Source organism: Filicampus tigris, chromosome 14, assembly GCF_054856515.1.
Source record: "Filicampus tigris isolate MCC_2025a chromosome 14, RoL_Ftig_1.0, whole genome shotgun sequence".
In the NCBI taxonomy this organism is placed as follows: Eukaryota; Metazoa; Chordata; class Actinopteri; order Syngnathiformes; family Syngnathidae; genus Filicampus; species Filicampus tigris.
This window is the reverse complement of record NC_141230.1, coordinates 5,505,199-5,531,922: the sequence shown is the minus strand read 5'-3', so window position 1 is coordinate 5,531,922 and position 26,724 is coordinate 5,505,199. Positions and strand designations below refer to the sequence as shown.

Below are 26,724 nucleotides of genomic sequence, written 5' to 3'. Positions count from 1 at the left end.
ACAAGACATGTTGGGGGGACATAGGTGGGGATGTCTCCCCGTTTGACTCTGCTTTTCACGTGTTTATGGGCAAGACACTGAACCCCAAGTTGCCTCCACGTAGGCATTGTAAATGAGAAACTGTTCTCGATTGATTTACCTGGTTTAACAAAGAATAAATAAACAAATACCGGTAATCACCTCAGCCTTCTGTCTCCCACTGCGAGTTTTGCCTTGACCGTTCCTGCATTCTGTTTGCCTGTGCCCATGGCTTGGTTTGGTCAGGTGTTGTGCTACAAACACATTAGCATTACTAGTTTACCTGTTGCGCTAACAGTGGATTGCGGACATTAAACGTGACCAACGATTACTGTGGTCTACTTTGGGTTCGACTCCTGATTTTTGACATGGATTGTGCGGCCATAACTACTATGAAGTACTCGGGAGACCAACTGGGAATACCTGGTGCCATAAGCTTACCTATAAGCCTGTGGGGTGGGAACGCAAGTCAGCCCAACTCTAACCCGGATAAAATAGGGAGTCAAAAATTCATCCAAAAACGGCAAACCCTGAATATTGAAGAATCTGGGAAAAAGATACAATATATATTTTTAAATTAATTCATTCATTTTAAATTGCAAATTTTTTTGGGAGGTAAATTCATCTACTGTAAATGGAAAGCAAATCAGTTTTGGTTATCAACATTTATGGACATTTTTACAATCCATGTTGTTCATGCAAGAGAATGCCTGGTGGTATACAATATCATCTAAGACCATTTTTGGAGACCGCTATTTTATTTAGGATCTCATTAGACTCTGCAGGTGTACCTAATATTTTGCCTGGTGTGTAATTGTTCACGCATGCTCCTAAAATGAAATATCCACTCAGTGAAGTTGACCCCTCAGGGTGTAGTTTTACGACTACTATTCAAGTTTTCATGTAAACTCGCAGGTGGAGGACTTGGAAAAAGAAACTGGAGTCAGGAGATCTCGTCAATGAAGAATTGAAATTCCCGCTTCTCCTGCCACCCTTCACCCATCCCACCTGCTGGAGTTAAGACTACGAAGGACCAGTTGTTTTTTAAATAAACAAAACACTTTTATAACCCTGACCTCGTAGAAAAAAAAAAAAAAAAAAAAAAAAAGACTTTTGCTCTCCCTCTCTCTCTGTCTCTGTCTCTCTCTCTCTCTCTCTCTCTCTCTCTCTCTCTCTCTCTCTCTCTCTCTCTCTGTCACTCTCACTCTCCTGTTGGCTTGGAATGACCATTTGCCACCCCGGGAAGCATGTCACAAAGCATCAGCTGCTGTGTCAGAGGAGAGAGAGCGATTAAGAGAGAGAGAGAGAGAGAGAGACATATGACTGGCAGTGTCACGGTCCACATGTGGCTGGCAGGCAGGAGCAGCATCCTCCTCGACTGACGCTGTAGCCTTCTTTCGGGAATGAACCGCGAGAGGCGGAGAGAGAGAACGAGGAGGTGAGAGAGAGTGGGAGAGGGAGACAAGCAGAGGCACACGAGTAGAGAGGAGCTGAGAGGAGGAACAAGAGTTGGACACTTCCAGTCTTACATGGACGGGATACTCGGTCTCTTGTGAAGGTAAGACTGTTGTTCTTCCTGCAAGGTTAAGACTTCTGTTTTTCTCACTTTAGATCGTTGCTATCCACTAAAAATCCCGTATCGCCACATTTTGTGCAGTCATGACATAGAAATAATTTTGTTGCTGTACTTCACTAGATTTGTCAGGATTTGTCATTTTACTTTTACACCCTACATTTGAAAATAGATATCTTTACATTCTACTCCTTAACTTGGGTTTTTGCTCATATCCAAAACACAAAGACACCTATTTTGTTTTAAAAAAAATGGCAGCATTTCAGAAATTTTAAGTTTTTTTATTGGATGAAATGTAATAAATGATCTGCATAAACCAAATGAAAAGCATGTATCTCCAAATTTTGTGAGCGTTCTTTTTTAAATCGGAAATGTGAAGAAAACATAATAGTGTTGTTGTTTTTTTTCTCACAAAAAAAATACTAATAGTACTTACAGTCCATGTCATTGGACAGTGACCATGCATTGTTTGTAACTTGCAAGTATCGACAACTTTGTCTTCATATCCACAACATGAAGGCAATATTTTTGTTGTTGTATCACAGAGATTTGGAGTCACATGGTTTTCATTAAATGACAATGGACGGTATTCATGAAGCAAAGAGAAAATATCATTATCCAAGGAAATGCCTTTATCTCTGTATTTTGTGAGTTTTTTCTCCTTGTTTAAATCAATAATGTGAAGAAAACATAATTAAAAAATATTGAGTTACACATCATTGCAGAGCGCCCATGTGCATGTTTGTTACTTTTGCACAATAGTAAGTTTGAAAACATGCATATGGTGGCTCTGAATTGATTGAAGAGCAAGAGCAAGTCCTTTTTTACCCCCCAAAACTACATTTGTTTTTTCACATTGCAGATTTAAAAAATCTCTTTGCATTTAGTTTTTTTATATATTAAATGTTAATATATAGTGAAATGTAATGTTGTTTGTTGACAAAAATAAAATCAATTACATTGGACTGCAATGCAAGTTGCTCTTTCAATCTTGCATACACAGCAACTCGTTTGCTGAAATGGCTGAAAAGTGCATTGTGACTATAGTTCTCTTTTCCTACATGTGAGGCCATTACAGTGAGTTAGTACAGTACACTATAAAAACCCATAAAAAATTACCACTATCAACTGAAGATGTTCGCAATACAGCAGGAACTTCTGCAACATAGATAGGGTCCCCCCCAAGATGTGCGAAATAGTGGGTATCCGACACAGAAGGCCTAGAGAGACCAATGCCACTTCTCGCTGCAGCCACCGGCAGCCATATTGCGTTGCCACTTGCTAAGCGCGCCTAACTTGAATATATTGATTTCCCTGCGCCGTTTTCACATTATTTTCTGTCTCTATGGCAAAAATGCCACTGTGTGAGGTGTACGGTTGTACCAGTAAGTATGGGAGAAGCGCTACATGGACATTTCATCAGTAAGAGTAAAGGTAAGGTATGTCCCCGAGTGCTACTCAAAACATTCGTCTCATCATGTTGTCGTAACCATCAGCAATGAAATGAAAGCAAAGCTCATCAGGCATTCCCGAAGCTGATCTTTTTACATGGACTTTGGCGATGCAGATATGCGTATGGTGTCGGGAAAGTGCGAGTGGTTGCAATTCGGTGGAAGTGATGTGCGGCAATAATGAACCTTCATTCAAACACCTGTTTGCCTTGGCCGAGCTGGACCGTCTAATCAGGCATTGACAAGGAGACGCGTGAGGATAAGTGCAGGTGGCGGCGCTCGCGTGGAATGTGAAGTTAAGAGTGGCGAGAATGACCTTGGGGGTGGACGTCTTGCAGGTGCGCGTGTTTACGCGCTTCACATTCTGATTGACTTCTGCTGACGGACCACCGACGCTGCAGAAGGAGATAAAAAAGGACTTTGGTAGAATAGGCAGGCGGCTTCTCGCTGAGAGAAATGATCGTTGTTCAAATCTTAAAATGGTCTGGCCCCACTTTACCTCTCTGAGCTTCTCCAAGCCTGCACTCCTGCCCGGTGCCTCAGGTCAGCTGACCAGCTGCTCCTGGAGGTTCCGAAGTCTAAATAGAAGCTCAGAGATGAAAGGGCTTTTTCCACCGCTGGTCCCAAACTATGGTATGACCTCACACTGCACATTAGACAAGTCCCTTCACTGACCATTTTTAAAACCTACCTTAAAACCCATTTTTATTCCTCGACATTCAACACAGCATGAGGCTTCAGCCCTTAGTATAGTGTCATTTGTGTTTTAACTTTGTTACTGTGTTGTTTTTTTAAATTATGCTATGTTTAATTGTCTTATGCTGATTTTCATTTTTTATTGTCAATCAAAGCATGTAGAAAGTAATATCCAGAAAAGTATCAATTAATACAATCTTAAAACTGCTGGGTCAAAAGTAATCCAAATTATATTTATATGTTGTCATTGTATTTCAACGTTTTTTTTTTTACATCATGGCCAGCTAGGGGACTACAGATGAAAAATAGCCTTTTGGCCAATTCTGGCTTTTTGTAACCATATTTTTTCGCGTGTTATGTGAAATTGCACTGCCCCCTTTCAAATAAACCTATCTATCTATCTCTTGGGCAAAATAGCTAACCCAGTACCGGGTCCAAAAGGGACCGAACCAATGCTGAGTCATTTATACCCAGAGCATTGGGTTGAGGATTTGATCCAGCACATTCGTTCAAGATTTCAAGATAAAACAAATTATATTTCCAACATTTTCAAGAAGAGCAGGCAGCCCACTCTTTTGAACCGCGATCCCTGTGTCCAAAATCAGCAGTGTTAGCCATTGAGACATCCAGCCGTCACCAACATTTTCTAAGAATGTTACATTAAATTAAATGAACTTCCACCTCCGTACACAAAACTGTCAAAAATGGTGACCTGCTTCAGTTCTTCTGCCTGCCCAAATCCAATGTTCAGTGCATTCTGCTGCGTCAAAGTAATTCACTAATTCTTAGGTAACACTAACTCAATCCGTGCAAAATCCACAGCTACTCAGCAAATGTGTTAGGAAAACTAAACCAGCATTTTTTTTTTGTGCATGTGTATAATTCATTTAAATTAAGGCTGCAGCTATCGAATATTTTGGTATTCGGATATGTGACGTCAGAAACACCGTAGCGATTTTGCCAGTTAAAAGAGCACATTTGAGTAAGCCTAGTTTGTTAAAAATCGACCTGAGATGTTGCCACAAAGGGTGCAGTCACTTTCTTCCAATTTCCTTGAAACTGCCTTTGAATAGAAGTCTGATGGCTATTGCCAGCCCATATGGGGAGTTTGAGGGTTTCAAAGTGTGGCGTTTGCATGTTCTCCCTGTCCTTGCATGGATTTTTTTCGGGTACTCCGGTTTCTTCCCACATTCCAAAAACATGCGTATAAGGTTAATTTAAGACTTTTAACTGTTCTTTGATGTAACTGTGAATCGATGGTGTGGCGAGCCTCTCGCCCGAAGTCATTTGGGATAGGCCCCAGCACAGCCGCGACCCTGATGACTATAAACCATTTAGAAAATGGATAGCTCACAAAATTATCAAAAGGGTAAGGATGTGCATCTCGCCAATAAAAGACGATTCGATGTGATTCAAAGACCGTTTGATTTTAAAGTGGATCAATTCAATTTGGTTTGACTCAGTGGGATTAGGATTTGATTCCATACGGTACGGCTCAGTTCAAGAGGTATGATGGGTTAGGGTTTGATTTTCTTGTTGTCATTTTACATACATATGAATGTACTTCTCAGTACTGTAAATGTGCCATTTCCTTTGAAGATATATCTCTTCACTAAAAGATGATTCAAATGTAGCTTGAGATATAGGTTCGATTCGATGCATCTTTTAAATCAAAACAGATTTTCTGAGTAGAATCATTTTTGTTACACCCCTAATATAGAAGCGAATAACCCCCCAAATTGTTTGAAAACCCCCACCGACCCTGGCCTAGCTAAACATGCAACGAGGAATTACTGGAAAACATCAACAATAGCAGACCAATATTAAAGTCGAGGTACTAAAAATAAAATAATCTAGACTCACAAAAGGAGATGGGACAAACAAACAAAAAATGTCTATACACCACAATAAATATTTAAAGCTACAGTAATAGAAAAATAAATAACATTTGTTCAAATAAAGGAATAGTAGATATAAATGGAAAAAGGCAAAAAACAAAACTTTTTTTTAATGCTTCACTTGTTTGCATGGGGCAAGAAGGCCAAAACACATTTGTAAATGTCCCTATCTGTGTGGCCTAAAATGATTGTTTTCTATTATATGATATTGTATAATGGTCACAAGGTCTCACTAAGCGATGCTCTGCAACAACTGCAATCTTGGAAAAAATAAATAAATAAAAACTCCTTTCCAGAGCAACAATCTGGTCTGGTCTGATAAAAATTTACAACACGGCTACGATGCCTTTTGCTTGCTGGAGGTTGGACGCTGAAGTGATCCTTGATCTGGTTTCATGCTCTGACTTTGGCCTGCGGCTTGGTATGTGTTATTAGTTGTCTTTTTATAAATACATGAGAGAAATACTTGAGAAAAACTGAGGAGGTGTAAATGTGGGATTTCCTTCAAATGTATATCTCTCCAGTAAAAGATGATTCACCATGCATCTTGATATATTTTAAAGTCACATCTTTAAAATGAAAACTGACTCACATTGTTTTTTGTTACACGCCTAATTAATGGCATTTCAATTAAGTCCTGTTGGGAAAATTGATTTGATGCAACAGTAAATTCAGTAATGAGCTTGGTCAGAGAATCAATTAAACTTGTAAGTCACTTCACCAGTGTACGTACTTCAAATTTGGAATAGCAAGGACAAGATTGTCTTTGAAGGAAACCTGCAAATTACCCTAAAATGGGCACAATGGAGTGTTCCTGCATGGTTTCTTGGGAATTTTTAGTGGGTCGGCTTATAATAGACGTTCCTATCCCCACATTTCAAGGTCCTCTGTGAATTTTGATTTGGGGTCCCGTGGGGCTACAGAGATCATTTTTAAGTTTGGATATAAAAAAACCTAAAAAAAAAACTCAACTTCTTTGACCTGTAAGTACGGTAACAAAGCCGGTTCATCAACAGGGCCCAAAATAGTGACATACAACACAGTGTATATGCTTTATGTGTGGAGTTGGCAGTGATTCAGAAAAAAATGTCATGCTAACAGACGCTTAGCTCGCAGGGATGCCTATTGTTTGTCTTAGCAGGACTTGGGGAGTTGAGGGGGGGTTATATTTAGTGAGGAGCTTAGCTTTTAGGAGGTTAGCATGTGGGGAGGGCCACTGTGTACAGAAAGACTACATTTGCGTGTGTGGGTGGGGGGGAGCTGGCGTCAGTGGACAGTTGAAGAGCTTGGCACTCCACATGCCAAACCGTGTGTGCGCGTGTATGTGTTTGTGTGTGTAGGACAGGTCTATGGGTCTGGACAATCCCCCCCCCTCCCCACCCCACACCCCTCCCTCCATCCCCGCTGCCTCATTCCAGTCAGGAATCTGCCCTTTAGTTTATTAAAAGCTGGTGAAACAATGGGAGGGAGGTGAGGTCGGGAGGAGGAGGGGGGCGAATAGAACATCATGACGTAAACGGAGGCACGTTGCGACAGGGGAACAAATCATACAGCAGGGTGATGGTGTCCTTGGGAAAGACAAGCAGAGAGGTAAAAAAGAGGTGGTCTTTTAAGGGAGCAAATGGCGAGCTGTCGATTTTCTGCCTTCAAAGATAGTATCAGAGCTGGAAAACAAGTGGGAAGTGTCACACTCAGTCATGTAGTGTTTAAAGCAATTGTTGCTGTTCGACAAGGTATTATATCGTCACCCCCCTAAAATAATGGCCTAAGTCATTTTTTTTAGTTTAACATAAAAAACTGAACCAAACTCTGATTAGATTATATTTATTAATAATTTCATTTTAGGCATAGAAATTAGTGATCTGTGTAATTAAGGATGACAACGATTTTAGCAGAGTTGGCCAGCATCCTGAAATGTTTAGCACAAAAAAAAAAAAAAAAAAAAAAAAATATATATATATATATATATATATATATATATATATATATATATATATTTTTTTTTTTTTTTTTTTTTTTTTTTGGTCAAAATATGATTTGGGCTAGTATTTTACTGTAAGAGACTGACAAAGTCGTTTAATGTATGCCAAAATTTTGCCTCCACTTTTCTTGCTTCTGTCACAGCTCTGACACAGTAATTTGGAAAGGGCCTTTGTATGAAAAGGGGCTATTATGTTTTTGGTTTTGCGAGATGATTTTCTAAACCGCCAGATACCCTGGAAAAATCTTATGCAAAAAGCATTAGGGAGAGCTAAATCCTTGGTGAAACTATTAATGAACAGTGCAGAACCAATGGATTATCTACTCTAATTTGTGCTGTATACCATAGCTGTAAGTAATAGCATTGGTAATTGCCAATTACCTTGTGTCTGTAAGGTTTATACCCCAATTTATATAAAGTGAAATTCCATGCTAATGCCTAAATTGTAATTGCTATTGTTATCTATGAACTTCCAATTGTACTGTTTTACAAAACAATCTGAAAAAATAGTTAAGTATTCCATGGACAGAAAAAGTTGAGTCACCCCATTTCAAATGCTTTTTTTTTTGGGCAACAAAAATGACATAAAGATAAATCATTTCAAAACTTTATCCACCTTATGATTTCTAATCAGATGAAAAAAAAGTATTTTTGAGACTCTCTTGAGACTCTTTTTATAGCTGAAGAAATGTAGTGGTACAAGTTATATAGGTCACCTCATTATGGAGGAAAAAGGTTTCAAGGGATTTATCTTGGACGAATTTTTTATTTATTTACTTGTATTCCTGCGAAAGGAAGATTAGTTTTAGTCGTGGAGTGCTTGATTCATTTGTGGTCTCAGAGAATCCCAGTAAGCCTCCTCTAATTTGCCTATAAAAAGATTTTGTTAGAAAAGGTATAATGTCAAGACCTAAGTAACATTAAAGCACTTCATGATGCTGGATGTGCTTTTCTTTTCTTTATGACAGGTGGTGGAATATAATTGTTTCACCCTGTACATTGGACTGTGCAAGTCAATTTGGAGTCTCTGTTCTTGGTCTTGCGACAGACAAGACTATTAATAGTGCAGATGATTGATAGAACACAAGATGAATTAGCTGTCTCTGCTCCGTCCAAAGTCTAAAAAAAAGTCTTAATAAAGAGGCGCAAGTGAAACACTGACATTATGTGTCTAAATGGGACATCATGACGCCCTTCTCCACACACACACGCACACATACACACACATACACCACACTGGTGCGGCCATATGTCGTGTGCAAGGGAAGTTCGCACTGAGCGCATGGATTCGTTCCACACAGCAGGGCGCGCATATAAATATCCGCGGCCCACTTAACTTATGGCTTTTGTGTTGTCACATTTGCAAAGCTGCACATGTCAAAAAGTAAGTTGTGTTTGCTGCGGGGGCCCGTCCACATTGCTGGGATGCTTACTGGGTGGCACGTGGGGCCGGCGCGGTGTGTCGGATCTTCGCGGGGATCCGCAGCTTTATCGCACGGGTCGACTGGCCGGCAGCTGAGTACACTGAGTGCTCGACCGAGGATGGACCTGGTCTTTCAGGCTTTGACCCTTTTTGTGCCCGGTTATTAGATGTTCATGCTGCATGGTGAATCATCAAAGAGTCTACCACATCCCATGACTCCCAAACCACAGACTTATAAATGATGGACTAACATTTGGCCCCTGGCGGCTGAAGCCAGGGGCTGTTATCAGTCCATATTTTACACTAGGATCCCTGTATGGAGTAATAAGAGCCTCTCAAAGGACGAACTTGACTGTTTGCATCAACCATTCAGAGTATATTATCTCAGTATCGTGAATCGTGACTTACAGAAGTTAGGTTAACATTTCAGAGGTGAATTTTTTTCATTTCATTGTTGATGGTTCTGACAACATGATGGAGATGAATGTTTGAGTAGCACTCGGAGATATACCTCCTAAGAGAACATTTATAATCACATTCTTACAGGTGAAATGGTACAACTGTACGCCACACACATTGGCATCTTCACCACGGAGACAGAAAACATGAAAACGCCCCAGAGAAATCAATGTATCAAAGTTTGGCGCGCTTGGCGAGTGGCAATGCAAGATGGCCGCCGGTGGCATCACATCCTGCTACAGCGAGTAAGTGATGTTGTTAGTCCATCATACACTGAAAAAAGTTTGTTGAATTTACTCAACTATATATCGAAATAAAAGTCTAGTGGTTGCACAAAATGAAATCGTCTGGATCTAGATACATTTATTTAGTAGATAGTCTACTTTAAAAATGTATCTGGAGCCAGATGATTATATTTCGCACAACCACGTGAAGAAATGTAGTTGAGTAAATTCAACACATCATTTTTTTCAGTATATGTAAGTCTGTGGCTAAATCCCCCCTCATCTGTCTCATATACTGTGCCGGGTTCTGATAGGGAATCAATAAGCCAAATTTCCTGAGTGGAGTTTTTGAAATGAAAAGGCCTGGTAGTTGCCCAAAAAGGATATCTTCCTATTTAATTTCGGGCTTGGGTCTTTGAGACTTTTTTGTGCATATGATAGACATTCCCACCAAATTTTGTGTCAATTGGAGCAACCGTTTGTGGCTTCTCTGTTAGCACCGCCTGGTGCTCTGGACCTAAAATTAACATAGAGCAAGATGTCTGATGTTCAAATCATAGGAATTATCACTGTCACAGTGATATCTGCACTCCCTTATCCATGGACTTGTAGCATCTAGTATTATGCCTTACTTACCCATGAGGCCAATTGCATTTCTAGCGAGTTGCACTCGCTAACTGGTAGATGACCGACCCAAAATACTAGTGGTCAACTCTGTAATTCTTTGAGGCATTTTGGAATGATTATGACTATGACTACTACTCACTTTTATTTCTGAAAAGGTGGGTGTGAAGTCAGGAGTCGCAAACAAGGCAGGCAGATTTGATGCTGTAATGTTTCTTGCAAAGTCTGACCATGACTACTTCTACTATTGCAACTACTTCCATTACCCAACCCCACAACCCCCTCGCAAAAATGTGCCTCCAAAGGTAAGCAGGGTGACTTGCATTCCTGAACAAAAAAACGTTTTACTGGTTGACTGTTACACTTGATTCATTTATGAGTTCTTAGAGAAGCCCCTTGAGCCACCTCAAATTTCGCTATAAAAAGGTTGAAGATGGTAAATCGTCAAGAGCTCACTGAAAATGAAAGCACTTCATGATACTGATGCCGTCTGAGAAAAATAGTCTCAATGGTTTCGTAAATTTGTCAAACACTGTATATGCAAGACAATGTTACTACTTCGATTGCTCATTGACCTATGTGTATTCAGTATGACAATTGTAGAGGAACTGGCTGGTGGGAAGTTCAGGATTATTTCCAGCAAAAGTATATTTACAATATAAACTATTTGTGCCAGGGTAGGGGGGAAAAACTCTGGAAAAGCAAGGCAAGTTGCATTCCAGCAGTTGTTATTAGCGCCCGGCTGTGTCAGTGTGTGGCGTCTTTCCCACCGCAGCCTCCCCGTAGAGACGTCATCGTATCTGCTCGCCTTTGGTTTAAACCAACTTCTCATAACTTGGTAAGCCCTAAAGCTCCTCAAATGGAGGGCTACAAGGATGGATCGTCTTGCAGCTTTGTGGTTTGGCTCTCCTGCTACTTCTTAATAATGCAGAGACAGGAGACCACCCTTTGGCCAGGTTTTATTGAAAGAAAATGAAGTGGGATTGGAAAATGCAAATTTTCTGTTTGACTTACGATCGGGATGTGACAGTTACATATGTTTCATGTTGTTTAACGAGGCCATTCGCCGACGGCCCTCTGCCTTTTGGTTGCAAATTAGTTCTGGGGTTCCAGAAATTTCACGCAAGTCAGTTTAAAGAACAAACAGAGAATGTCTTCAATGATGGGCTCGTTTCACGGAATCATTCATGTCGTATTTTGTTTCAAAGGAAAGTAGCAAAGAAATGCAGAATGCTTGGAGAGCTGGGAGATAAGAATCAGCCTGGTACACTTGAACAAAAATGGACTCCCAAACAGACCCCCCACCCTCGAATAAAAACATATCATGAGTTACACTGAATTCCTGACAGTCCACTTGGAAATCTCAAGGTCCAACCTCAGAATGCTCCCGTCAATTGTAAACAAACAACATGACTGGCAGACAAGCTAGTACAGTTTTCGATTTCGTCATGACAAACTGGTAAAGATGACAACTACCTGTAATCTTCTAGTCTTGATCCTCAGTTTTAGTTAGAGTAAACTGTCCCAATTTTACGGTAAGGATAGCTGACTTTAAATCACTTCTTTGAGGAAGTGAAGAATTTTGGACGAAAGAAGCTACATTAGGTTGTTTTCGACATCATTTTCATTTTTTGGGAGCTAGCTGCATAGCTATAAATTCCAAATAATGTAGACATGTACAGTTTAGCTATCTGTATAGCTATAAATTCCAAATAATGTAGACATGTACAGTTTAGCTAGCTGCATAGCTATAAATTCCAAATACTGTAGACATGTACAGTTTTTGTTTGTCTTGTAGTCACTGAGTGCAAAATGGTAAATATTAGACCCGTGTGCAACCTGATTTTGTTACATTATCTTTCCCTGTGTTCTTTAGAACAGCGGTTCTCAAATGGGGGTACTAGTACCCCTGGGGCTACTTGAAGGCACTTCAGGGGGTACTTGAGATTTGAATATGTTTAAAAAGTAGCTGCAATGCAAAAAAAAAAAAAAAAAGAGCTTGATCACAGCAGCTGCCTCCTTGCCACCAAGAATGACAAAGATCCTCAGGAAAAATAAATACAAAAAGACTCAGTTCATTGCAACAATGAATGTTAATTGTTGACACTTGGTAATGCTGTCAGTCTTGTTTTTAATTATTAAATTGATATTTTCAGACAATATATTTCCAAATTAAGTTTAAGGTTTCTTTTGCAAAACAGATTCTTACTGTGATTGCAAAGGAGGACACTATATTGATAATTATTCTTGTGTGCACAAATCTTAATAATTAAGTTAGTTCTCTTTTTTAAGTTAGATATTTTCATTTCAAAATAGTTCTAGATATATGACTCCAAATGGAGTTCCAAAGTTTAATAAATCACACAATGATGGCATGGCACGCTGTTTTAAGTCTTTGTGCTTTTTCATCCAAAACTGCTTTGCGCTAGTTAGGGGGTACTTGGCTGTAAAAAATTTCACAGGGGTTACATCAATGAAAAAAGGTTGAGAACCACTGCTTTGGAAGACTACCTGCAATTTTAGTGATTCCAAAGTGAGATATAAATGTGCTCTTTGTTTTTTACTTTAGTCAAAGGACCCAAAATTAAAGCCATCTGAATTAAGTAAAAACATTCGATCCACATCTGCCTCAGCAACACAATCTGGAGCAATTGATTAAATGTGGTGTTTTTCTTGGTCCAGGTTCTTTTTAAGCTATTTCTGTACAAAACAACACTGTACCCATTCATTCATTTCCTTTGATAGGGCTACAACCGCAACACACTGTTGCTGGACACACTACAAACATGATAAAACACAACTGATAGCTAGTTTATCTCTCAGAACTCCTTACGGAGTATGGTACTTGAAGCTTGAACAGTGTAGTGACTGTTGTCTCCCACAGTTAGATTTACTTCAACTTTTCTCAGAACATGGACTGCTGTGATTTGCATTGAGATTATGGATTTTCCTTTACCTTGAATGTTCTTGTGTTGCTTCATTTCAAGTAGCCATTGAGTAAATGTGTTTACTTTAATTGAGCCTAGTATTTCATGGATTATTCAAAATGATCAATAAAGAAAGACTTGTTATTCTGCCGCCAAACTAGCACCGTTTAGAAAGGGCCCAAGGTGATCACGTTCCAACAAAACCAAGTATGAGGAGGGTCCAGCTGTTGTTTAGGAACAACAAGGCCACCATAAATCTGAGTTCAAGGCGGAAGTGTGAAAAGATGGGGAGGGGAAGCTGCTCCCGAGTTGCCAACCTCACCAATATATAAGATAACCAATTTACAAACATATTTAAAGGGATTTAGAGACACTTTTTTATAGTACCTGTATGATGTTAAGCGTAGTCCTATATAAGAATACATTAGCCCTAGCCAGCAAATGTTAGCTTACGTCCATCGATATGCATAATAATCGAAACATGTTTCGTTTTGGGCATAGTAATGGGGAGTTAACATATTAAGATAAATAAAAGTAAGTTTTCAAAGATATTTTGAGGAAAATAAGCACTTAACTAATGTCCAGTCAGACAACTATTAATTCCAATAGTAATGAATTTAATATGTGTGTATATGGAATTTCAATAAATTGTCATGTGTCATCTTCCAAACCGCTTATCCTGTACAGGATCGGGGGGAGGTGCTGGAGCCTATCCCAGCTGACAATGGGCGAAAGGCGGACTACACCCCGAACTGGTCGCCAGCCAGTCGCAGGGCACACACACAGACACCGTCACTGAGCGGGAATCGATCCCACGCAGCCCGCACACGACTCAGGCGTGTGTACCACTACACTATCAGTGACCCTTCAATAAATTGTTTTATTATAAAAAATTCAACATTTTAATTCCCCAATTGTAATAATATATATCTTATAGGTACATAAGTAGCAACTGATCAAAACAAAAATATTCACTGCTTGATATAAATATGTTACTATACATTAAAGTAATATGGAATACAATTAAGGTTAGCAAGTTGCCGTGTTCCAGTTTCTCACATGGCCCCTTTCGAAAATTACCGGTAAGTGGCATCCCTGGTTTATAGAGAACAGCAGAATACAGGTCGCTGCCATAGGAACTGACATAAACCTGTATCAATGAGGAAAAAAATGGAAGCTTTTAAATAAGAGTAAAAGTGGCTACGTTTGAGGAATACATGATTGAGCATAAATTATTGAGGCAATTTGAATGCACAGTATTTGAGTGGATGGCAGTTGTAGTTTTGACTTACCCCAATGCCACGTTGAACATATTTGATCATTGAACATTTAAAAATGTTTAGTTTAGTGAGCTAAAACTAATTACAACAGTCAACAGTCACAGCAGAGGTCAGCGAGTGCTAGCCCAGCATCGGAGTACCGTTTGGTTTCCAATTCTCTCTGCTCGTAATGAAGCTGTCATCTGTCATCTTAATGAGAACTTAAAGGCCATAGGGCACATACACAATATACACAGGGTAAGGAGTAGGGATCAATTAAAGCTCAGTAGGAAATTTCCATGCATTCCCTCCTGAGGTTTAATGCTAATTTACACTCCCAAAATAGATGCATTTGTTTTGAACATTGTAAACATCACAAAAGCAGAGCAAACTTAAATAAAACTCATTTTCAATCTGATCAAAGATTTGGCTGTTTTCACTTGTTTTTTAAATTTTTTTTATTTTTTATTTTTGGGGGTAGGAATGGGGGGTGGCAGTGAAAGTTTAGTCGGACTCGCAGACGGATGGCCGTTTAAAATTAGAGGCAGATTGGCCTATAGACGGGTACTATTTCTTCCACCCTAGAAAAAAAGGCGAATGATGGATGACGGAAAGGTACCCACGCTGCAGAGGGATGACGAATAACGGATGCTCAATTTGTAGTAAAATGCCGAGCCCTGAAATTCTCACTTTAGAATTCTGACTTTAATTCACACTTTAAAGTGAGAATTCTGAGAAAAAAAGGCAGAATTCTCACTTTAAAGTCAGAATTTTCTCTAAAAATAGTCAGATTTCTCACTTTAAATTCTGAATTTAAATCTGAGAATAAAGTCTGACTTTATTTTCTCAGATTTCTCACTTTAAATTTGGAATTCTGACTGAAAGTCAGAATTCTGAGAATAAAGTCGGACATTAAAGTCAGAATTCTGAGAAAAAAGTCGGACGTTAAAGTCAGAATTCTGAGAATAAATTCTGAATTCTGACTTTAAAGTCAGACTTCTGAGAATAAAGTCAGAGTTCTCACTTTAATATGAGAATTTTTAGAATAAAGTCAGAATTCTGAGATAAAAGTGAAAATCTGGGCAACCTTTTTTTTTTCTTCACTGGCCCTCATCCTCTTCCGTAAGTTAAAGTTAGATGGGGTTTTAGGATCACGATAATTGGATATCATTGCCAGTAATGTGGATGACTATAGGTATGATCCCTCGGGAGCTTGTGAAGTGCTATTGTCGCTTTTATTTTGGTAGATTTCTCCTTCCTGTTTTTGTTCCCATTTCTGTTGGCTTCATGAGACTCTCAGATAGTGTATTGACCAATATACATAGCCTGCCGTGTATCGAATATATATTATATATCCTATATATATATATATATATATATATATATATATATATATATATATATATATATATATATATATATATATATATATATATATATAGGATATATATATATATATATATACATATATATATATATATATATATATATATAGGATCACAGACACAAAAGCTACCTGGATGACCATTGAGTTCTATACTGAAAAACGCTAGCAAGGTTAACGGCGAGAGAAGAGTTTTGGTGTAGGGTTTCGTTAAGAGGTAACAGCGTTGAAAGTGCTGATTGGTGTTGGCTGTAATCTATCTTGCAGCTCATGTTGAAACATCCGGGTAAGCGCTCATTTCAACAGACTGCAAACCTATTCTGTTTTTCCCTCAAGCGGATGGCGTTTGAATTGAAAGATTTGGGTAACGAGGTGTTATTACAGTTTCATGTGAACTCGTTTGAAGGGGAAAATCAATAAATTTGCAGCAGGGAGTGTTCATAAAAAAGTAAAATGATATGCTTTGCCATTCAGGTGCCAAACACTCCAATTCTCCGACTCTGTACAACTTGATACGTTAAGCACATTAGCACAGGCAAACGAAAGACACATAAGCTTGATTCTTTACCACTATCGTTTTTTTAAAAAGATCCCTTTAGAGCAACAACCTTGGTGGGTTGGCCTGCAGAAATCAACATGATGTCAAGCAAATGCCCTGAAATGGAAATTATTGCGACATAGGAAGAAGGCACATCATTCTATCATACCAAGGGCTCTTAGAACCACGCTGAAAAGGGGAAAAAAACGACATTACGTGAAAAAGGAGTATATTTTTTAAGGTAAAAAAATTATATACTGATATAGTCATCAGGTAATGTAGTGTATTTTAAAAAAAATATTCTCATAAATATTTGACTGTTTATCTAGAAAAGTGACATTTCAAAGACCTGAAGAGCAGATTCATTCTAGAAAAGCAGCAAAAAACAACCATTATCAATGACTTTTTGAAATTCAATGAATGAGTTAAGATCAGTTATGACAGTTAAGAATGTTACTTGGGAAAAAAATATTTTTGGTGGGACCCAGTTTGACCATAGAATGGACTAATTCCATTTCCATTGTTTCCTATGGGAAACATAGATTGTAAATTCAAACTAAACCTTAAACCTCAGTCATGATGTGCCCCCCCCCTTTAAGAACCTTTAAGAAGACATACATGCAGCCTACTTCTTAATTCACAACACATTGCCTATTAGCACAACAGCCTCAGCTGAACTAACTGCAGCTCTTAACGCTATTGTCTGGAGGACAGTAAAACTGTGATTTTGGAAAAAGAACCTACATAAATACATGTGAAAATATGCTGCCTGACTCGGTGGAGGTTTGTTGCAGTCATGAGAGATCTTGTTGGGAGAGCGATTTGTTTTAATGAAAAAGTCTTCCCGCGGAGAGGAAAGGGTCTGGCTGCAGGCTGTTTGCGCATGGCTTAGGTTTCTCCGCCATAATAAAAAAGCACGGACGTGAGCGTCAAGGGGGGGCGTTCGCCTACGGAGACGACAGGTTTCACGATGCGTCGCAAAGTTCATACATAGTGCAGTCGTCACTTAAGAGAAAAAAAAATCGAGTAGAGCAGCTTTTCAGTAGTCTTGGTGGTCATGCAAAAAATGAATGTTGTTGATAGGTATGCCTATAAACAACTGTTGTTTATGACTGTTCCAAGTTAAAGCCACCAACACCGAATGGGGGGGTTGAAATAGACCCACAAATCTACAAGCATTAGAGGTAGTATCAAAGGCGTAACAGAGGAAGAAGAGCCGTTGTGTGAAAATGTGTCCCTATGTGACAAATATTATAGGTCACACCAGACACTGACTTTGGTGTCATCTAATTATGTGTGGGCTGCTGTGTAAATATCTTTTTTTCTTTAAATGTGGTGTGTTTATCGCTTTCCGCCTACAGCCTCGATACCCATTCGCCGTCCGTTTATCCGCCAAAAATAGTACCCGCCTGTCAGCCGGTCTGCCTATGACTTTACATTTTACATTCTGGATCTAGAGTTATTTTTGCAGAACTTTGTCCCTTTTGGTTACAATTTTCTTTTTGGGCTTAGAAGCCACTTTAACACCCCACAAAATTGCTGCATCAGAGCTGTGAGAGAGAAAGAAAGATGGTCAAATCCCAGTTTGATGAAGCTGTGTTAAAGGAGCTCTAAATACCTTTGCGTAGATGTGTCGTCGTGTCTGACTATTTTTAAGTCAGGATGCAGATTTTCATTTGACTTTTGACCCATATCTTTCTTTAATTTTCAGGTCAAAGTCTTTCCATTCCAAGTTCTAATGGTCTACTGTAACTGAATTATCTTTGTCCCCAACCAGACTGTGGGTGATCAGGACGATTGAAGATGGCGAGGCCCTATGAAGCCAACCCTCTTCCAAGTCCGGCTCTACAGCGCACTGAATTTGAAGATCCATTGTCCAAGTAGTAAGCAGTGAGTGAGGTCAAGACATCATCATTTATGACGCCCTGAAGTCCAACTTATGCAGAAAACTTGCCGGTGAACCTTTGACAAACAGAACAGTGTTGGAACGCCTTGTAAGGTCCCAGAGCCTGAGGGTGGTCCGACCATGAAACCTTCAATCACTGTGGCCCCGCCTTCTGGCCTCCTGCTGGTCCTTATGTGCTGCCCTCTGCTGGGCTTGGTGCAGTCCGCCAGCAGCAACAAGGCCAGGGACAATGGACGCCCCTCCCACTTGAGTGACTCAGACCCGCAGCGCTGCATGAGGCATCACTTTGTTGAGACAATCAGCCACCCAATTTATAAGTGCAACTCCAAGGTAAGACAAAAACTCCAGTTGACTTTTCTCCACTGTGGTCACCCGTTCCTTTTTGGTAAAGTTGTTTAAGATAACATAATCAGAGCACTCTGGAAAACGTTTTGTTCCGAGCAAACGATATGCACAATCAGCCAACAGGAGCTCCTGGCAACAAGACCAAGGGGCACTGAATTTGTATAAAAAGGAACATATGTTTTCTGTGGATTTGGTTTTATGCTCAATCAGGGGGTGAAAAGAGGGCACATCCAAAACTTATTGGCTTGGATTTGTCTTAGCCCTTCCCAAATGCAGCTCCCTATGCAGTAAAAAGGCTGAAACACAACCTTTTGAGCAACACCTTGTAGACAGTCTGGAAAGTAGATTGTAGCTGACAACCAAGGGTATAATAAATGGTTGCTTACTCACCTCACACCACAAAGGTCTCAAATTTGATCCCGTGCATGCGTATGTTCTTTTTTGGGGTACTCTGGCATCCTACGACAGTCCAAGGACACACATTAAAGACTCGAAAGCCCCGTTCACCGCTATTGAATTAACAACAGACAAAAACTGTCATGTTTTGAGTAAAAACTTTTAAAAGTGGATTTCAAAGTGTAATGTCTTGAAAACACCAGCATTACTAAATGTTCCAACTTTTCTGAAGCAGACAACGTGTGCCAGCCCAGTACGTCACGTAACAGAATACGGCTTGATTATGAAGTGTGGATTTACCGTGAAAGTGAGACATACATTACTCGCGTAACTAAATACATACGGAAGAGCAGGGGTCACCAACTCCGGTGCAGGATAGGAGCCCTCGAGGACCGGAGCCGGTGACCCCTGCGGTAGAGTATGAATAATTTGGGTGAGAGCAGGAGGATAAGCCATTGTTCTCAGCAGGGGTAGCTTTTGCTAACTTTTTTGGCTGGCTGTGAAACTTTTCAAATGCCCCAAAGACAAAAAAACGTCACTTCTATCTAGATTATTTTTGTGTAAACTTTGCATTAATGGATAATATCAGAGTGTATCGCGGTCTGGATTGAGAATGACAATCACTTCTGGTTACATCCCAATTCTTGAACCTTTTTAAGCGCGTCTAGAGGTCCTTAGTGTAGTGAAAGACATAAAATGATTTTTAGAAAACCTGACTTCCTATAAGTTGGTTTGTTATTTCCCAGTGCTATTTGGTTTCATCCATTACCATTGCTTTTGTTTCCCATTGAAAATCCTACCCAACATCTCCCTTTCCCATCAAATAGACTAGAACAGTCTGCTTGATAGAACTACAGTTTGGTTATATAGTGGTTATAACCCAACGTCATGGTAGCATATGCACAAATAAACATAATAAAAACATCCATCTTCTAAACAACAGAGACAGCATAGACAATTAAATATGATATAAATATGCTGCAACAGTAGTGTGTCCATCAATAACTAAACAAAATAACTGATGACAGCCGCCACTGTAGTAATGTGGAGATAACCTTCATTTAAATACGTGGGAGGGGAAAGTCAGTCTGCAAACTTCACTTTTACTTAAAACAGCATGCGGATGTCTCTCGCTATGTATCGCATCTTATGAGGTTTAACAGTTGAGCAATTGGATGCAGAAAGATAAAGCAAACACAATTGAGGCCCAACCAACAAAATTGGACTGAGGACAGTTTTGTTGCACAAAAGTCAATGGCAATTTTCTTGTCTTTTATTTAAATGCCAGCGCAGTTGTTGGTCGTGCGTGAGCGATCAGGCGTCAGGTCTTTTTTTAATATTGTTGTCTCTGAGTGTGTTGAGCAGGTGGCCCGAAGCACAGCTCAGCTGAGGCGCGGCGGCACACTCGCAGCAGGGGTTGCCCATTTTCTATAATGGTACTCTGGTAATTGGCTCACAGGCGACTCTTTTACACAATCCACCTGCACAATCACAGCTCATTTTCTTTACTCATACATGCGTAGATTTGGCTACGTGTGTGTGCCATCGGCTGCTAGTTTTGTTGTATAGTATATGAAATAATTAACATAATACATAAATCTACTTTGTATGGCCATTCATATTATTTCCCATTAAGTTCATTATCTTGAGCTAAAGAGGTAAATTGTCAGAAATCAATACATACACTGTATATACAATGACTGTCTACTCAGTATTGTTTCATGCTCATATATGCAGCAGATGGCACTCTGGTTGTTGCAGTGAATTCGTTATTTACATATTTTAATGCATACAAGGGAAGGAGTAGTGATTGGGCAGATTTTGATGGACATGTTGGTGAGAGCAACATCAACAGGGTTGACGAAGAAGTGATGCGCAGGTTTGCTAGCCAGGACAGGAATCTAGAGGCACAGGTTGTGGTAGAATTTGCTAACGGATGCTAATGGCTATTGTGAGTACTTTCTTCCAGAAGTGGCACGAACCTACGGTAACCTACATCAACGGAGGTATGCAATGAAACAGCTTGGAATAGTGGTGTGTAAATATGATGATGGTGATGAAGACAAAGGCAGAGCAGAGAACCATGTGGTAGAAGCTGAGGAAGGAAGAGTCTTTCAGAGAAGAGTTGAGACAAAATAAATAAATAAATAATAATAATAATAATGTGAATGAAGTGTCATGCCCAAGGACACATGAGCGGGTTTCCAACAGCCAACCCTTCTGCGCCTCCTGCTACTCTCTCAGTCTCTGCCTGAGTGAGTGACTCAGGCACACTTTTAGCCCCTCCTGGCAGAGAGAGGGCGACAGGAGAGTGAGAGAGCGGCCGGAACCTAAAGCAATATAGAGCCAAACAAGAAGCGGAGCGCGGTGTGGACTTTTTTTTTACAACAACAGAAAAGGGCAGTGCCAAGTGTGATTTTTGTAATAAAGTGCTCCGCTACTGTGGTAACACCACAAATTTACACAAACATAGGAAAAAAGCTCACCCTACATCGAGCAACAAGCTACAAGCGAAGTTGAGGGAGGAGGAGGGGGGAGATCCCCAAGCCAGAACACCCCCGCATACACAAAGACAACGTACTCTGGCAGAGGCTTTTCAGCCCAAAAAATCAACAATAGTTGTTGTAGTAGAAGTAATTTATTTTTTATAGTGTTAAAGATTTTTACATTGTATTGTTTGCTCTATTTGCACTTTCTGACTATTTTCAAAATATTGTGCAATGGAAGGTATTATAGTTGTCAACTTGACATTGTTATATTTGTATTTCCGTTACATTGCTACTTTTTTTGGTTCGACTCTCTTGACTTTTGTTCTGAAACAGTTGTTGTGTTGCAGAAGTATTTTATTTTTTTAAACTGTTAAAGTTTGCATTGTAGTTATTGATTAAAAATAAAACATATATATATATATATATATATATATATATATATATATATATATATATATATATATATATATATATATATACTCAAGGGTGGCACGGTGGACGACAGGTTAGCACGTCTGCCTCACAGTTCAGAGGTCGTGCTTTCGATCCTGGCTCCGGCCTCCCTGTGTGGAGTTTGCATGTTCTCCCCGTGCCTGCGTGGGTTTTCTCCGGGTACTCTGGTTTCCTCCCACATTCCAAAAACATGCATGGTAAGTTGATTGGACACTCTAAATTGCCCCTAGGTGTGAGTGTGAATGTGAGTGTGGATGTTTGTTTGTCGGTGTGTGCTCTGCGATTGGCTGGCAACCAATTCAGGGTGTCCCCCGCCTAATGCCCGAAGACAGCTGGGATAGGCTCCAGCACGCCCGCGACCCTTGTGAGAATAAGCGGTATGGATAATGGATGGATGGATATATACTCAAGGGGGTTCATAAAATTTCCAAAAGTATCGTTACCGTATCGATATCGGCCGATACTTGGTATTGGATCGATACCAAAATTCCCAGTATCGCCCACCCCAAGTAAACAATGCCAGCGTCCCATTTCACTTGATCCTGCCATGCAGCTGGGGGCCGGGCTCAACAGGTTCTTCAGTGAAAGGATTTTCAAAAGGTTGAAAAGGTCATTTTGAAAACATAAGTATTTACAGTAGTTGTAATTGTATGTATTGTTTTGAAAGCACTGTTATACTAAAAATCGAGTTCTGCTTGTTTGTTAATGAATAAACGTTTAATAATCAAATCTCACTCCTTGTTTTTTTTCTCCTTTTCTTCCTTGGAGCATGGCAAAGATTGTTAAAACAGAGCAATTGAGAATACTTTTGTTGGTACTCTGTAAACAGTACACAGGTTTATGCAGTAAATAAACAAGTTATTTAAATAAACATATTGCTCCAACTTGCGATCGGATCAATGCCCAGTTCGCTGATCGGTGATGGGCACCAAAAATCCTGATGATGTAAAGTCTGTTCAGAAGCTGCAAAACTGCTGAGCCTGAATAGATGATATGTTGTGCTAATTCTTGTTGGTATTTCAAAACTGTTTACACAAGTGTAAAGGTTCTCCCCCGGCTCCTCACCTTTTGCCTGCACTAATAGAGATGGCAGAGGTGGAGATGTAGATGTTGAGGTTCTTTTGAGGAGTGACAAGGGTGAATGTGATAAGAAAATGAGCTCATCAGTGGGACAGCCAAGGTTAGATGTTTTGGAGACAGTTGAGACTGTCGTGAACGCCGTTTTTGTTGATCAGATTTTTTTGTATTTGGTTTTGTCTCATTTTCTTGTGGTTCATAATGATAATAATACATTTAATTTGTAGAGCGCTTTTTTGGTGTCCTTGCCTCACCGCTTCCCTGCATTTGGGTCCTCAACCATGCCAAAGCATAACAGAATATATTGTCTTAAAGGGAAAAGTCAACGCAAACATAATTTCTTCAAGAATATGTTCTATGCAAGCCCACTTGTTGAACAAGGCATTCTGATAAATATTGTGTTTGTGGAATAAGTGTTAATCCACTCGTTTTTAGCCATCTCCGGGGGCGGCCATTTTGTCTTCTGTCGACTGAAAATGACATCACAACTGCTCACAACAACCAATCACGGCTCAGATTCAGAAAACAGGTCAGCCGTAATTGGTCGTTGTGAGCAGTTGTGATGTCATTTTTAGTCGACAGAAGACACAATGGCCGCCCCCAGCGATGGCTAAAAACGAGTCCATTTTGCTGCTTAATTTATATTCCACAAAACGTGTTTCAACTAGTGGGCCTGCTGGGAACATGTTCTTGAAAAAAATATGTTTGAGTTGACTTTCACTTTAACTGAGTTTGAGGGTATCTGTTTTTGAGCTTGCTAGCTAGCTATAATATTATCCATCTATCCTTCAATTTTTAAATTATTCTCACTAGAGTCACGTGAGCTAGACCCTATCACAGCTGACTTTGAGTTAGAGCCTGGGTATACACTTAACTGGACGCCAGCCAATTTTAATTTTAATTACTTTTCAATTGAAGTAATCGGTAACGTAATTAAGTACATTTTAAAGCAAGTAATCACTAAAATATATAAGTTACTTTTTTTTAAGGTAACTGTGGCAAAACTGAAATCCACAGAAGAAAAGAATTGTTGCCGTTTCACAGCCTGATCCTCAGCCCGTGCAAAGACAAACAGTCTTAGTGGCGACGACACGCCTGCACCGTGTCTGTGTGTGTCGTGTGTGTGTGTCCCAGACAGGCTTGTGGCAAAGTGAGTACATGGGTGGCGACACAGCAGCTGACAGACAAACATGACACAGGAGTCTGTTTAGGGAGGCGACAGGAATGCAGTGAGCCACAAAGCAGAATATCGGTCTGATGGACAAGGCACACGACTTGACAGACTCAGCTGGAGTCGCGAGCCGCGGCCAGGAGATTCCGATTTGTTATTCCAAGAAGCCATTTCTTTTTCTCATGCTCTTGAGCTGCATTCGAGTCGGCTGGGAAATGTTGAAAACCGCTTGAAGATAAACAAAAAACATGGCTGACAAGCATGATAAGCTAGTGTCTGTTTTGACTTTCAGCAGTCCTGATAACAAACCTGGACATTGTGTATCAAGTTCCCACCCTTACCCTTAAATCCTGATGCTGTAAGTGGGAATTCATCCCACAGATCTGCACTATAGTCAACTTTGTGAACAACTACACTAGCAATAGACCCCGCCCCCCTCCCAGTGAAAGCCGCTTTCTCTGCAGGACCGAGCAGACATTTGAAAGCCGCTTAGTGATGCTAACTTGTTGTCACCTAAATTCGCACCAATTACGCATGTTACGAAAATTGTGAGAGTAACATTTTAAATTACTGTACAATATCTTATCATTGTACATTATGAAAAATATGTCATGTCATCTTCCAAACCGCTTATCCTATATAGGGTCGCGGGGAGTTGCTGGAGCCTATCTCAGCCGTCAATGGGCGAAGGCAGACTACACCCCGAACTGGTCGCCAGCCAGTCGCAGGGCACACATAGACACTCTCACTGAGCGGGAATCGATCCCACGCTGCCCGCACACAACTCAGGCGTGTGTACCACTACACTATCAGCGGACATGAAAAATATGTAATTCCTAAAATATAACGAGAAAAATGTTGTAATTTCTTTGCAGAGAATGAGGTCATATGTTACAAAAATTTGACTCTTGTGAGAAAAATGTTGATGTTATGAAATTGTAATATAACCAGAATACAATTGTAATAATACTATAGAGGAAAAGTTGTTATATTACAATATATGTTATATTATAATTTATATTATAATATGTGGTTTCAAAAGTGTGCACACTGTCTTATAAGTTACTGATCTGATGTTTTCAGAGTTAACCAATCGTATTCAAACTCATGTTGAATGGGAGTCAGCACCCACCTTCCACCATTTAAAGTGCCTCTGGGTAGTTGTTCTAGTAGGCTTTCCCTGATATTATCTTAGTTGTTTGTTTTCATTTCCCCTTTAAACGTGTTTTCATTTGTGCTGTACAGGTAATTGGTCACCTTAATGCATCAAAAAAGAGGAGAGAATGTTTAAATGCTGCTTATTTTATTTTTATTTTTTTTGTGTATTGCTCCATTGATATCAAATATTCAAGGGATACCTCGATTCGCCCTCTGAATGTTCCGTACTGAAATATCTGAATACATGTTACATCTGAAACCTGAACACATTTCAATAAATTGTAGACCATTTCATCCCTTTAACACTGCCATTAATCCTTCCCATTGCTGATCAAGAAAAAAGTTGGTGATATTTCCCACTTTTCATTTTTCTGGACAGCACAGTTATCAACTTATTTGTGTTCCCTGATCCTAGATGGTGCTACTGGCACGCTGCGAGGGCCACTGCGGCCCGACGACGCGCTCGGACCCGCTCATCTCCTTCAGCTCGGTCCTGAAGCAGCCCTTCAAGAGCACCTGCTCCTGCTGCCGTCCGCACACCTCCAAACTCAAGGCTGTGCGCCTGCGCTGTGCCGGTGGCTCTCGCATCACTGCCACGTACCGGTACATCCTGGCCTGCAACTGCGAGGAGTGCAGCTAAGCTGAGCTATGCAGTTTTTGGGGGGGAGGTCGGGTGGAGTCATTCCCTTTCTCTCCTGGACCCTGTAAGACTCTCGTGTGCCAACCGGCTTTTATGGGCCACCTAGAACTTGAACTGAATCCAATGTTCTCCATTATTCTGCATGACAACAAAACAACTTTTCTTGTAAAGGAAAATAAAACAAAAAAGTCGCCCCATTTGAGGCTCAAGCTTTCATGGATTGTTCCCCCAAACCCTTACCCCTATAAATGTGTATCCATGCAGGCTTTCATCTGGTGGTGTAAACCACAAGAGGCATTGGCAAGCAAAGACGTCAGGTGATCCATAAAAAGAAGAAGAAATAAAAAGGCATACAAAAAAAAAGTCCGAAGGTTGTGTCTGCATCAGGGTGTCAGTTTTGGACTCTTCACAGACTGTGTGAGGTGCTTGTTAAATGTCGTCTATTTGAATCTAATGTTCCCTTAATATCACGCCGGATTTATACAAGTGACCTGTATTCTGTCACTCGGAAGAAACTTTACACTTTCCTTGTGGAGTTCCGGCTAATCTGCTTCGAAGAATATGGAATATCTATCCCTCTTGTCGCATTTGTGGTTTTCTCCCTCCATAAAACATTAAAGTAACGTTTTGTCAA

At 40.0% G+C, this 26,724-nt stretch overlaps 1 protein-coding gene across 1 annotated transcript; it reads left to right on the top strand.

Annotated features, from left to right (window-relative positions):
• The first annotated feature begins 1,350 nt into the window (after positions 1-1,350).
• Positions 1,351-26,724, top strand: ndp (norrin cystine knot growth factor NDP). The gene is made up of 3 exons (XM_086052614.1): positions 1,351-1,576; positions 18,233-18,691; positions 25,866-26,724. The coding sequence occupies exons 2-3, from the start codon at positions 18,482-18,484 to the stop codon at positions 26,088-26,090; spliced, it is 435 nt and encodes a 144-aa protein (XP_085908740.1). The 5' UTR covers positions 1,351-1,576; positions 18,233-18,481; the 3' UTR covers positions 26,091-26,724.